Source organism: Anomaloglossus baeobatrachus, chromosome 11, assembly GCF_048569485.1.
Source record: "Anomaloglossus baeobatrachus isolate aAnoBae1 chromosome 11, aAnoBae1.hap1, whole genome shotgun sequence".
NCBI lineage: Eukaryota > Metazoa > Chordata > Amphibia > Anura > Aromobatidae > Anomaloglossus > Anomaloglossus baeobatrachus.
The window spans coordinates 170,399,585-170,412,824 of NC_134363.1; the positions used below are offsets into that span (position 1 = coordinate 170,399,585).

At 47.0% G+C, this 13,240-nt stretch overlaps 1 protein-coding gene across 1 annotated transcript in view; it reads left to right on the forward strand.

Moving 5' to 3' along the window:
• TMPRSS13 (transmembrane serine protease 13) overlaps nucleotides 1-13,240 on the forward strand; it is a 62,165-nt gene that overhangs the window by 33,222 nt on the left and 15,703 nt on the right. The window contains exons 4-6 of the mRNA XM_075327853.1: nucleotides 7,701-7,823; nucleotides 9,675-9,807; nucleotides 12,199-12,288. Of these exons, the coding sequence (XP_075183968.1) occupies nucleotides 7,701-7,823; nucleotides 9,675-9,807; nucleotides 12,199-12,288 (346 nt within the window). The remainder of the gene's footprint in view (nucleotides 1-7,700; nucleotides 7,824-9,674; nucleotides 9,808-12,198; nucleotides 12,289-13,240) is intronic.

Genomic DNA, 13,240 nt, shown 5'->3' on the forward strand with positions numbered 1-13,240 from the left:
TGCTCAATACTCGTAACTAGTGATGAGAGGGCACTACCATGCTCGGGTGCTCGGTACTCGTAACTAGTGATGAGCGGGCACTACCATGCTCGGGCGCTCAGTACTGGTAACTAGTGATGAGCGGGCACTACCATGCTCGGGTGCTCAGTACTGGTAACTAGTGATGAGCGGGCACTACCATGCTCGGGTGCTCAGTACTGGTAACTAGTGATGAGCGGGCACTACCATGCTCGGGTGCTCAGTACTGGTAATTAGTGATGAGCGGGCACTACCATGCTCGGGTGCTCAGTACTGGTAACTAGTGATGAGCGGGCACTACCATGCTTGGGTGCTCAGTACTGGTAACTAGTGATGAGCGGGCACTACCATGCTCGGGTGCTCAGTACTCGTAACTAGTGATGAGCGGGCACTACCATGCTCGGGTGCTCAATACTCGTAACTAGTGATGAGAGGGCACTACCATGCTCGGGTGCTCGGTACTCGTAACTAGTGATGAGCGGGCACTACCATGCTCGGGTGCTCAGTACTGGTAACTAGTGATGAGCGGGCACTACCATGCTCGGGTGCTCAGTACTGGTAACTAGTGATGAGCGGGCACTACCATGCTCGGGTGCTCAGTACTCGTAACTAGTGATGAGCGGGCACTACCATGCTCAGGTGCTCAGTACTGGTAACTAGTGATGAGCGGGCACTACCATGCTCGGGTGCTCAATACTCGTAACTAGTGATGAGAGGGCACTACCATGCTCGGGTGCTCGGTACTCGTAACTAGTGATGAGCGGGCACTACCATGCTCGGGTGCTCAGTACTGGTAACTAGTGATGAGCGGGCACTACCATGCTCGGGTGCTCAGTACTGGTAACTAGTGATGAGCGGGCACTACCATGCTCGGGTGCTCAGTACTCGTAACTAGTGATGAGCGGGCACTACCATGCTCAGGTGCTCAGTACTGGTAACTAGTGATGAGCGGGCACTACCATGCATAGAGCCCGCTCATCACTAGTTACGAGTACTGAGCACTCGAGCATGGTAGTGCCTGCTCATCACTAGTTACCAGTACTGAGCACCTGAGCATGGTAGTGCCCACTCATCACTAGTTACCAGTACTGAGCACCCGAGCATGGTAGTGCCCACTCATCACTAGTTACAAGTACTGAGCACCTGAGCATGGTAGTGCCCGCTCATCACTAGTTACCAGTACTGAGCAGCTGAGCATGGTAGTGCCCACTCATCACTAGTTACAAATACTGAGCACCCGAGCATGGTAGTGCCCGCTCATCACTAGTTACGAGTACAGAGCACCCGAGCATGGTAGTGCCCGCTCATCACTAGTTACCAGTACTGAGCACCCGAGCATGGTAGTGCTCGCTCATCACTAGTTACGAGTACTGAGCACCCAAGCATGGTAGTGCCCGCTCATCACTAGTTACCAGTACTGAGCACCCGAGCATGGTAGTGCCCGCTCATCACTAGTTACCAGTACTGAGCACCTGAGCATGGTAGTGCTCACTCATCACTTGTTACCAGTACTGAGCACCCGAGCATGGTAGTGCCCACTCATCACTAGTTACAAGCACCCAAGCATGGTAGTGCTCGCTCATCACTAGTTACCAGTACTGAGCACCCAAGCATGGTAGTGCCCGCTCATCACTAGTTACCAGTACTGAGCACCTGAGCATGGTAGTGCTCACTCATCACTTGTTACCAGTACTGAGCACCCGAGCATGGTAGTGCCCACTCATCACTAGTTACAAGCACCCAAGCATGGTAGTGCTCGCTCATCACTAGTTATGAGTAGGGCTGCCACTAGGAATTTTAGGGTCCCAAACTGGCAACATTTTTGGGCCACCTTAAGACTCCGCCAAGGCTCCACCCCAACTCCGCCTCCACACCTCAAACCTTTCACACTCTCACTGCCAGTATATATACACACACATACACAGTCATGGCCAAAAGTGTTAGCACCCTTGAAGTTGTTTCATGAAAATGAAGTATTTCCCTCAGAAAATTAATAATACACCCCTCACGCTGCCCCTCTCCATAATATCTCTCCCACACTGCCCCATGTATAACATCCCCGCACACATACTGCTTCTCTGTATAATACTCCCACACGCACACTGCCCCATGTATATAATATTCCCACACACACACTACTCCTCTGTATAATACTTCACACACACACACACACACACACACACACACACACACACACACACACACACACACACTGCCCCTCTGTATAATATCCCCCACACACATTGCTCCTCTGTATAATATCCCCACATGCACACTGCCCCTCTGTATAATATCCCACACACATACATTGCTCCTCTGTATAATATCCTAGCACAAACACTGCTCTTCTGTATAATACCCCCCCACACACTGCGCCTCATCCCAACACACACATTGCTCCTGCTCCTCTGTAAAATATCCCCCCACACACTGCTCCTCTGTATAATATCCCAACACAAATACTGCTCCTCTGTATAATATCCCCCACATACACTGGGTCTGTGTATAATATCCTCCACACACACTGCTCCTCTGTATAATATCCCTCACACACTGCTCCTCTGTATAATATCCCCCACACACTGCTCCTCTGTATAATATCCCTCACACACTGCTCCTCTGTATAATATCCCCCACACACTGCTCCTCTGTATAATATCCCCCACACACACTGCTCCTCTGTATAATATTCCCCCACACACTGCTCCTCCGAATCATATCCCCCCATCTGCCAAAAATGTGACGTGATGGGCTTAACATTTGCCACCTTCCACTAACCCTCTGTGGTTTTTATTTTGTTTTTCTCTTCCTGATCTACCGGTTTATTCTGGCACGTTGGTGGTCAGAGCATTCGTACATCAGCTCCGAAGCCCATTCTGCTTGATTATACTCCTAATGATATTCAATTCCATCTCACTGTTTCTCCATTTCCACCATTGACCCCTCACTGTGCTCCTCACCCCCGGAGCTCTGTGTGTATGGACAGCTGCTCCAAGTCTACATGTCTATTCCTATGATAATTATACAAGGATAACAGATGACGCATCATCACAGTACGGTGCCATGTAACATCACCTGCGGAGGCAGCGTGCCATGACACGTCCTCCTGTCTTTCTATGAGGATGGGGCACAGTATGGCACTGTCATATACCGCATAGGTTCGGGAATAGGATTGTCTACTGTGATGTGACTTTTTGCATTAGCCCTATATAGGGTAAACGTATGATGTGCTTTTCGCTATAATATCGGCCCCCAGAGCATTACTTGGTACCACTCTAATTACAAACAATTAATATTAACATGGGGGATGGTTATCTCAGTATGATACACTATGGCAGCACTTCTGTGCCAATGACTGATCCAGTTCTTTGCCCTTAGTCTATGGCACCATGCACATTACAAGCATCATTTGGCTGAGCGCTCCTGTGTTCTGTATGAGAAAAACTCCAACTGACTCATCCACCGGCCACTCATCACGGGTAGAATAATAGCTTTGGCAGTCCGTGCGATCAACAACTCCGTTGACCATCGGCCGGCCCATCCATATATATTAGACTGTCGGCCGATCCATCCAGATATATTAGACTGTCGGCCGACCCATCCATATATATTAGACTGTCGGCCGGCCCATCCATATATATTAGACTGTCGGCCGACCCATCCATATATATTAGACTGTCGGCCGACCCATCCATATATATTAGACTGTCGGCCGACCCATGCATATATATTAGACTGTCGGCCGGCCCATCCATATATATTAGACTGTCGGCCGACCCATCCATATATATTAGACTGTCGGCCGGCCCATCCATATATATTAGACTGTCGGCCAAACCATCCATATATATTAGACTGTCGGCCGGCCCATCCATATATATTAGACTGTCGGCCGGCCCATCCATATATATTAGACTGTCGGCCGAACCATCCATATATATTAGACTGTCGGCCGAACCCGGCTGCAGCTGCTATCAGTTGACGGAGCAGCTCTGGAACACAACATTTCCGGCTGCTTGTTGCCGCCGGCACCAATGACAACTGACCGGCCAGGGTCCAATCATATATTGAATACCTATTGTCACGTGGTATATACAGATGGAACAGGGGTTCTTAGGCTGGCCCTAAGACTGGGGCCAAACCACTGTCCCTTATCTCCAAGCTAGGCTTGATGGTAGCCAGGTTTCAGCCTCCAGCGTGACCCTGTCTCCTGTCCGAGCCCTGAAACTACTTCCCCCTCACCCAGGGAGCAGGTTGAAAACCCAGTAACCAAAACCTCCACAAAAAGGCACAGACAAGTGTAAATTAAATATCGCGCACACTGCACTCAAATACAAAGGAGGGACAGTATGTGAACTGGGGAGTAACGCAAAAGGGGTAGGAACTGGAGAACTCGCACCACGCAGAACCGCAATTTGTAGTTCACCATAGGACTGGACTGGATATCAACAGGAACCAAGATAGCAGAAGCTATATCCGGCACTCAGCCTCAGAAACCAGAACCTTATAAAGGATGCATGCAGCTGAAGATGGTAATGAGCTGCCTGAGCTCCCAGCAGATGACCACAAGCCAGCAGGATTTAACTCCTGCTGTACTGGAGAGCAGCACAGCCGGAACCAGCTGACGCCCAAGACAGGCTGTGCAACTAAGGGATCCCAGACTGCCTCTCAGACTCTGCAGTGTGAACAGAGTCCGACGCCGCCATGACACCCAGCGAGTGCAACGCTGAACACCGCACGACACCTATCATCCAGCTCTTTGGAGGAGTTACTGTGTTCCTTAGCGTCTTAGAGTGCAGCTATTTGTTGCATGTTCAGTTTGCACCTGTTCACACTTGTCTTATAGGAAGGGCCATCAGTTTTCTTACTATAACTGAACTGGTCATAAATCAGCTTAGAAGCTGGTTCAGGAGAAGAGAGATAAGAGTTTCAGAAAAGAAGGAGCTCACTGACAGATTCACCGGTGACTCATTGTGCAGTCTGCTATGAACTGTGATACTAGAGACTGTAGAAGCCAAAATGTGCAATATTTATAATGAAACCCAATTGAAAAAAAAAATCTTTTCAGTTAATTTACTCCCGGTGATGTGATACCCGTCAGTCCTGTGCAGGGTTTTGAGCCTGTGACTTTGCAGTGTGGACGGAGCCGACATAGGAGTACTGTAATGTGAAGTGGCAGGACCCTTTGCATATCTTCCTTATTTATATATTTGATAACAATGGAAGGTGACAGGTTCTCGTTCAGGATTACATCGTAGATCATCAACCGCTGATAGTGATTTCACTGAAAACTCTCCACTGCAAACATGAAACAATCCGGACACCTGAAGGACGGCGAAAACTTCAAACTGCAGACATCGCAGAAACTTCCACCATTTATTTTATGGCAAATCTGTATCCAAAGCACATATCAACTATGTCAAATTCTGATTGTAACATTTTGGTGAAGATTTGCAGCAAAAATGTAATACTATTTATCTGCTACAAAGTGTCTATAAGCGGATTAACTAACTGGATGTTATTTAAAAAGAGTTACAAGTCTGTCCGAGCTCCGCTCCTGATTCTGACTGTTCTCTCCCTTCCTTCTCTTAGTGTTAGAGATAGCAGGAGAGATTAAAAAAGGATTGTATACAGATGTCCACAGTGTGGACAGGGAAGAAAATATGTACAGTCTCTGGGAGGGCAGAAAAACAAACTACAGATAAGGAGAAAATAAGTGCAGCATAGAAGCTGTGCTGATACATGACCAAATAAAGACAACAGCACCCTGGCTATACTCAAAGTTTATATCCAGCCTGTATTACTGGGAGAGACACACAGAGCTCACATCCAGCCTATATTACTGGGAGAGACACACAGAGCTCACATCCAGCCTATATTACTGGGAGAGGCACACAGACCTCACATCCAGCCTATATTACTGGGAGAGGCACACAGACCTCACATCCAGCCTATATTACTGGGAGAGACACAGAGCTCACATCCAGCCTATATTACTGGGAGAGACACAGAGACCTCACATCCAGCCTATATTACTGGGAGAGACACACAGACCTCACATCCAGCCTATATTACTGGGAGAGACACACACAAAGCTCACATCCAGCCTATATTAATGGGAGAGACACACACAGACCTCACATCCAGCTTATATTCCTGGGAGAGACACACAGACCTCACATCCAGCTTATATTACTGGGAGAGACACACAGAGCTCACATCCAGCCTATATTACTGGGAGAGACACACAGACCTCACATCCAGCCTATATTACTGGGAGAGACACACAGACCTCACATCCAGACTATATTACAGGGAGACACAGAGCTCACATCCAGCCTATATTACTGGGAGAGACACACACAAAGCTCACATCCAGCCTATATTAATGGGAGAGACACACACAGACCTCACATCCAGCTTATATTCCTGTGAGAGACACACAGACCTCACATCCAGCTTATATTACTGGGAGAGACACACAGAGCTCACATCCAGCCTATATTACTGGGAGAGACACACAGACCTCACATCCAGCCTATATTACTGGGAGAGACACACACAGACCTCACATCCAGCTTATATTACTGGGAGAGACACACAGAGCTCACATCCAGCCTATATTACTGGAGAGACACACAGAGCTCACATCCAGCCTATATTACTGGGAGAGACACACAGAGCTCACATCCAGCCTATATTACTGGGAGAGACACACAGAGCTCACATCCAGCCTATATTACTGGGAGAGACACACAGACCTCATATCCAGCTTACATTACAGGGAGACACACACAGCTCATATCCCGCCTATATTACTGGGAGACACACAGACCTCACATCCAGCCTATATTACTGGGAGAGACACACAGACCTCACATCCAGCCTATATTACTGGTATACACACAGACCTCACATCCAGCCTATATTACTGGGAGAGACACACAGACCTCACATCCAGCCTATATTACTGGGAGAGACACACAGAGCTCACATCCAGTCTATATTACTGGTATACACACAGACCTCACATCCAGCCTATATTACTGGGAGAGACACACAGACCTCACATCCAGCCTATATGACTGGGAGAGACACACAGAGCTCACATCCAGCCTATATTACTGGGAGAGACACACAGAGCTCACATCCAGCCTATATTACTGGGAGAGACACACAGAGCTCACATCCAGCCTATATTAATGGGAGAGACACACAGACCTCACATCCAGCCTATATTACTGGGAGAGACACACAGACCTCACATCCAGCCTATATTACTGGTATACACACAGACCTCACATCCAGCCTATATTACTGGGAGTTCAGTAGTAGGAAATAGCTACTGAACCAGGAAGTGCCCGCCCCAACAACAAGGAAGTTAGGAGACTGGAGAACTGTGTGCTGCTCAAGACACAACATGAGAATTACCTTTTAAGATTGTGCTCAGAGTGTAAATCAGTACATAGGTTTTGCTGATATCATAATATTGAATTCAGTCTGTTAATCTCCATCCTACAGATGTCTGGTGCCACTATGTTAGATGGCGTTATAGATACACATGCTCAGCAATGATATTGAGATGACTCCACTAAGCCTAGGTCGTATGATATAACCATGCCCTACGTCATGCGTCCACCACCAGTAGCTTCATACCATTAGTGATTTGTTTCTTTTTCCAGATAAGCTTAATGCATTTGGGAGCTCGGGTTCTCCAGCCCAGCCCATCGAGAAATGCTTTCCCAACAAGACTTTGTGCAATGGCATCGCCGAGTGTTCAGAAGGAGGAGACGAGGCTGGATGTGGTAAGATTACTCTACTTCTCTTTGTTCATAACTAGACAGGTTAATGACTGTGTCCCTGGTGGTATAGAGGGATTAGGGTGATGGGGAGAGGTGGGGGGGGGGGGGTCAAGCCTTTTTTCCTTGTTGTCTAAGGCAATATAGATATTAATGGCTGATTCACTGGTGGTCTAGAGTAATATATTTGTTACATATTCCCTAGCTGTCTAGGTTAATGGCTGCTTCCCTGCTGGGCTAGAGTAATGGATTTATTTCTACTTCCCTAGCTGTCTAGGTTAATGAATACTTCCCTTGTGGTCTAGAGTACTGGATTTGCTTCTTCTACCCTAGCTGTCTAGGTTAATGGCTGCTTCCCTGGTGGTCTAGAGTAATGGATTTGCTTCTTCTTCCCTAGCTGTCTATGTTAATGGCTGCTTCCCTGGTGGTCTAGAGTACTGGATTTGCTTCTTCTACCCTAGCTGTCTAGGTTAATGGCTGCTTCCCTGGTGGTCTAGAGTACTGGATTTGCTTCTTCTTCCCTAGCTGTCTAGGTTAATCGCTGCTTCCCTTGTGGTGTAGAGTAATGGATTTGCTTCTTCTTCCCTAGCTGTCTAGGGTAATGGCTGCTTCCCTGGTGGTCTAGAGTTATGGATTTGTTTCTTCGTCCCTAGCTGTCTAGGTTAATGGCTACTTCCCTGGTGGTCAAGAGTACTGGATTTGCTTCTTCTTCCCTAGCTGTCTAGGTTAATGGCTGCATCCCTGGTGGTCTAGAGTAATGGATTTGTTTCTTCGTGCCTAGCTGTCTAGGTTAATGGCTGCTTCCCTGGTGGTCTAGAGTTATGGATTTGTTTCTTCGTCCCTAGCTGTCTAGGGTAATGGCTGCTTCCCTGGTGGTCTAGAGTTATGGATTTGCTTCTTCTTCCCTAGGTCTAGAGTTATGGATTTGCTTCTTCTTCCCTAGCTGTCTAGGTTAATGGCTGCTTCCCTGGTGGGCTAGAGTAATGTATTAGTTACTTCTTCCCTAGCTGTCTAGGTTAATGGCTGCTTCCCTGGTGGTCTAGAGTAATGGATTTGTGCCTTCTTTCCTAGCTGTCTATGTTAATGGCTGCTTCCCTGGTGGTCTAGAGTAATGGATTTGTTTCTTCGCCCCTAGCTGTCTATGTTAATGGCTGCTTCCCTGGTGGTCTAGAGTAATGGATTTGTTTCTTCGCCCCTAGCTGTCTATGTTAATGGCTGCTTCCCTGGTGGTCTAGAGTAATGGATTTGTTTCTTCTTCCCTAGCTGTCTAGGTTAATGGCTGCTTCCCTGGTGGTCTAGAGTAATGGATTTGTTTCTTCGTCCCTAGCTGTCTAGGGTAGTTGAAAGGTTAATGGCTGCATCTCTTTTGATCTAGGGTAACATCTAGAATCCATGTTTTCTTCCTTAACGTCCTAAGGTTGTTAGAGGTTGATGACATTTCCCTGGTGGGCTAGGGTAATAGAGATCTTAATTAACTGTTGCTTTCCTGGTGGTCTTTAATAATAAAGGAATTAATGGTTTTTCCTTTGATGCTCATTAAAGTTTTGAGTTGTAATTGGGAGAATTAATTCAGCTTTTCCTTGTGGTGTAGAGTAATGAAAGGGCCATTTTCCCTGGTGGTATAGAGTAATGAAAGTGGTAATATTTGGTGTCCAGCAGTGGGGTACTCACGTCCTTAGATTCCACCGATTTGTGCCGGGTCCTGACTGTAAACAGAAGCTGGATGTGAGTCCGGATCATCCGGAGAAGCTCCTACGTCCCCTTTTTCCACCATTAAAGTGATGGCAGCATCGAGTATCCAAACCCAGAGAATGTTGTGTTTACCTACTTAATATTCGATGCTCTTATTCCTGACAGTGCGCTTTATGTGGGATAGTTCCATGCTTCAAGTCATGTCCCGACACCAGGAGTACCTGTGGTTACCGGTGTGCTCAACCGGGGTCAACAGTGATTTTGCCTCCTATGTGTGCCAACGATTCGGATTTCAGGAGTGAGTATTACCGTAACTTCGAGGTGTTCTTTTTTTATTTATCCTTTTTTACATCTGTCCGGTGCGGAATACTGATAAGTTCCATTAGATACGTTTTTGTTCAAACCCATCAATAAATAAAAGAATAACTAGGCAGTCCAAAAATCAGATGTAAAGAACTTATTATACAGGCAGTTCGGAAAAAATATAACGTTTCGACCCCTGTATTGGGGTCTTCATCAGAGACAATTGATTTTTGTACTTGATATGCCTTTAAGATGGTGTACCCGACAACGCTTTACCATACTCCACCATCTTATCCATACATCACAGCAATCTGATTGTTCTCCTAATCTCACCGTGACTTTTGATAATATCACTATCATAAAGGCATATCCTGTACAAGAATCTATTGTGTCTGATGAAGATCCAAGTATAGGGGTCGAAACGTTATAATTTTTCCTAACTGTCTGTTTAATAAGTAATGCAGCATGTGACCACTGCAGCCAATCAGTATCCTCCATGGTTATGTGTTACACTACTTGCACCATAGGCCCTATAACTGAGCAGTTATGCCAAGTAGTGCAGCATGTGACCACTGCAGACAATCAGTGTCCTCCGTGGTCATGTGCTACACTACTAGCACCATAGGCCCCATAACTGAGCAGTTATGCCAGTAGTGCAGCATGTGACCACTGCAGACAATCAGTGTCCTCCGTGGTCATGTGCTACACTACTAGCACCATAGGCCCCATAACTGAGCAGTTATGCCAGTAGAGCAGCATGTGACCACTGCAGCCAATCAGTGTCCTCCATGGTCATGTGTTACACTACTAGCACCATAGGCCCTATAACTGAGCAGATATGCCAGTAGTGCAGCATGTGACCACTGCAGCCAATCAGTGTCCTCCATACTCATATGCTGCACTACTGACACAGTAGGTCCCATCACTGAGCAGTTATGCCAGTAGTGCAGCATGTAACCACTGCAGCCAATCAGTGTCCTACTTGGTCATGTGCTGCACTACTAGCACCATAGGTCCAATGACTAAGTAGTTATGCCAATAGTGTATCATGTGACCACTGTGGACACTGATTGGCTGCAGCGATCATGTTCTTATTTAGGGGGGTGGCAGTTAAGATTGGAAAATAACAACCATATCAGTACTTTTTGAAGCCTCTGCTGCTGCAGCACCTCTTCTCTGCTGTTCCCACCATCATCATGACAGATCCCTTTTTCTAATATATAGTAGTGAAGACCTGCGCACTGAAGAAGACAAAAGCATTAAATCTTGCAGCAAAGATGTAATTTATTTGGATCCAGCACATAAGACAGATCCCATCCTTACCTACTCACCACTTTTCTCATGTCCGGCTGTAATCATACAGATGTCCTTGATAAAGTCCCTGTATTGGTGGAAACGTTGGTTGATTATCTGTCTTTCCTTTTGTACTGGATTCAAATAAAATATATATTTGCAGCAAGATTTATCACTTTTGTCTTCTTTGGTGCTGAGGTGTTTCCGAAAGTATTACAGGACAATTGTGCTTTCCTCAAGCTCAATTTATTCTGCCCCCTATAGGCAGACACTTTTAGGATAGGGGAGCAAGTGGGGTTAGTGGATCCACTGGACCACAGGGGGGCACCTGGGCTTACCCTGTAGTGGGAGGGGCCTAAATAAGCGCCCACCACGAGGCGGACGCCAGGTACCACTCCCAGGGCAGTGAACGGGACTGTGGCAGCTGACCCCCAGGACAAGTAACAGACTCAGGTATAGACAGGTACAGGTGGGGGGACTGAGGCAGGCTGGACAGGCGGGTATGGACAGGAATGGTGGGTACGGCAGGGATCGGCAGGTATGGGAAGGAAGGTAACGGACTCAGCTATAGACAGGTACAGGCAGGCTGACTGAGGCAGGCTGGACAGGCGGGTATGGACAGGAATGCTGGGTACGGCAGGGATCGGCAGGTATGGGAAGGCAGGTACAGGAGAAGGACACAGGTGTAACGGGACCTGACAATAAGCTAGAAGACTAGTAGTAACTAACTAACTGAATGTGTGGCACAGGCATCTTCCCTAATGGGAGGGTGTCTTAAATACACAGTGCCTATCAGTCATAGGCTGAGAAGGATTACCTGGAAATGGCGCGCCAATCCGTTAAGAGGAGGGCCAGCGTGAGTGTACGCGTCTTAGGTGCACTCCCGGAAACCTTGTATGGTGTGTTCAGGGCCTAGGAGGATAGGAGGCAGCAGCACACGTGAATGGCTGGAGACCACGCAACCCGGTGGGGCGGGGAGTAAGTCGGCGTCTCTGCAGAGACACCAGCACTACACATGTTTATTTTATTACTCCTTGTCATCATACAGTTTATTACTCCATTGTATAACATCACATTGTTTGTCCCTCACTAGAACCCCAACCGTAAGCCAGGTCCCCATGAGTGACAATGTTGGCCTTTTTTCTTCTGGATCATCCAACACCATCCAAGGAGGTCTGGACAGGTATGGGTATTATTTTTTTTCCTCTTTACGTAGCTCCTAATTGACTTTTTAGTTGCACTTTATAGCACACTAGCTGCACTATCCGGCTTCGCCCGGGTTAATAACTGCTGTTAACAAAATAGAATGTATTAACATTCCCGGGATAGAATGTATAAATAGAATGTATTAACGTCCAAGATAGTAACTGTCTCTGTTTCTCTCCCATTCTCTGTCTGTCTTCCCCTCTGTATATATCTCTCTGTCTCTCTCTCTTTGTCTGTCTGTCTCTTTCCCTGTCTCTCTCTGACTGTCTGTGTCTCTTTCTCCGTCTGTCTATCTCTTTCCTTGTCTGTCTATCTATCTATGTCACTTTCCCTGTCTGTCTCTTTCCCTTTCTGTCTCTTTCCCTCTCTTTCTCTGTCTCTTTCCCTCTCTTTCCCTGTCTGTCTGTTTCCCTGTGTCTATCTGTCTCTTTGTCTGTGTCTGTCTCTTTACCTGTCTGTGTCTGTCTCTTAACCTGTCTCTCTCTTTCCCTCTCTTTCCCTGTCTGTCTCTTTCCCTGTCTGTTTCTTTCCCTGTCAGTCTGTCTCTTTGTCTGTGTCTGTCTCTTTGTGTCTGTCTCTTACCCTGTCTATGTCTGTTTCTTACCCTGTCTGTGTCTGCCTCTTTCCCTGTCTGTCTCTTTCCCTGTCTGTCTGTCTCTTTCCCTGGCTGCATTGTGACATGCCAACATTTCATATAAGGGTGTGGCTGCGCATTCTTTTAAAGTTCTGGCTGCACTGTGGCTCCCAGCTCCATTCGCTTTAATGGAGGCAGGTTTTTTGGTGAATAACTGTAAAGAGCGGGGTTAAAATTTCCCCTCAAAACATAGCCTATGATGCTCTCGGGGTCCAGAAGTGTGAGTGTGCCAAATTTTGTGGCTGTAGCTGCGGTGCGGATGCCAATCCCGGACATACTCACTCACTCACTCACT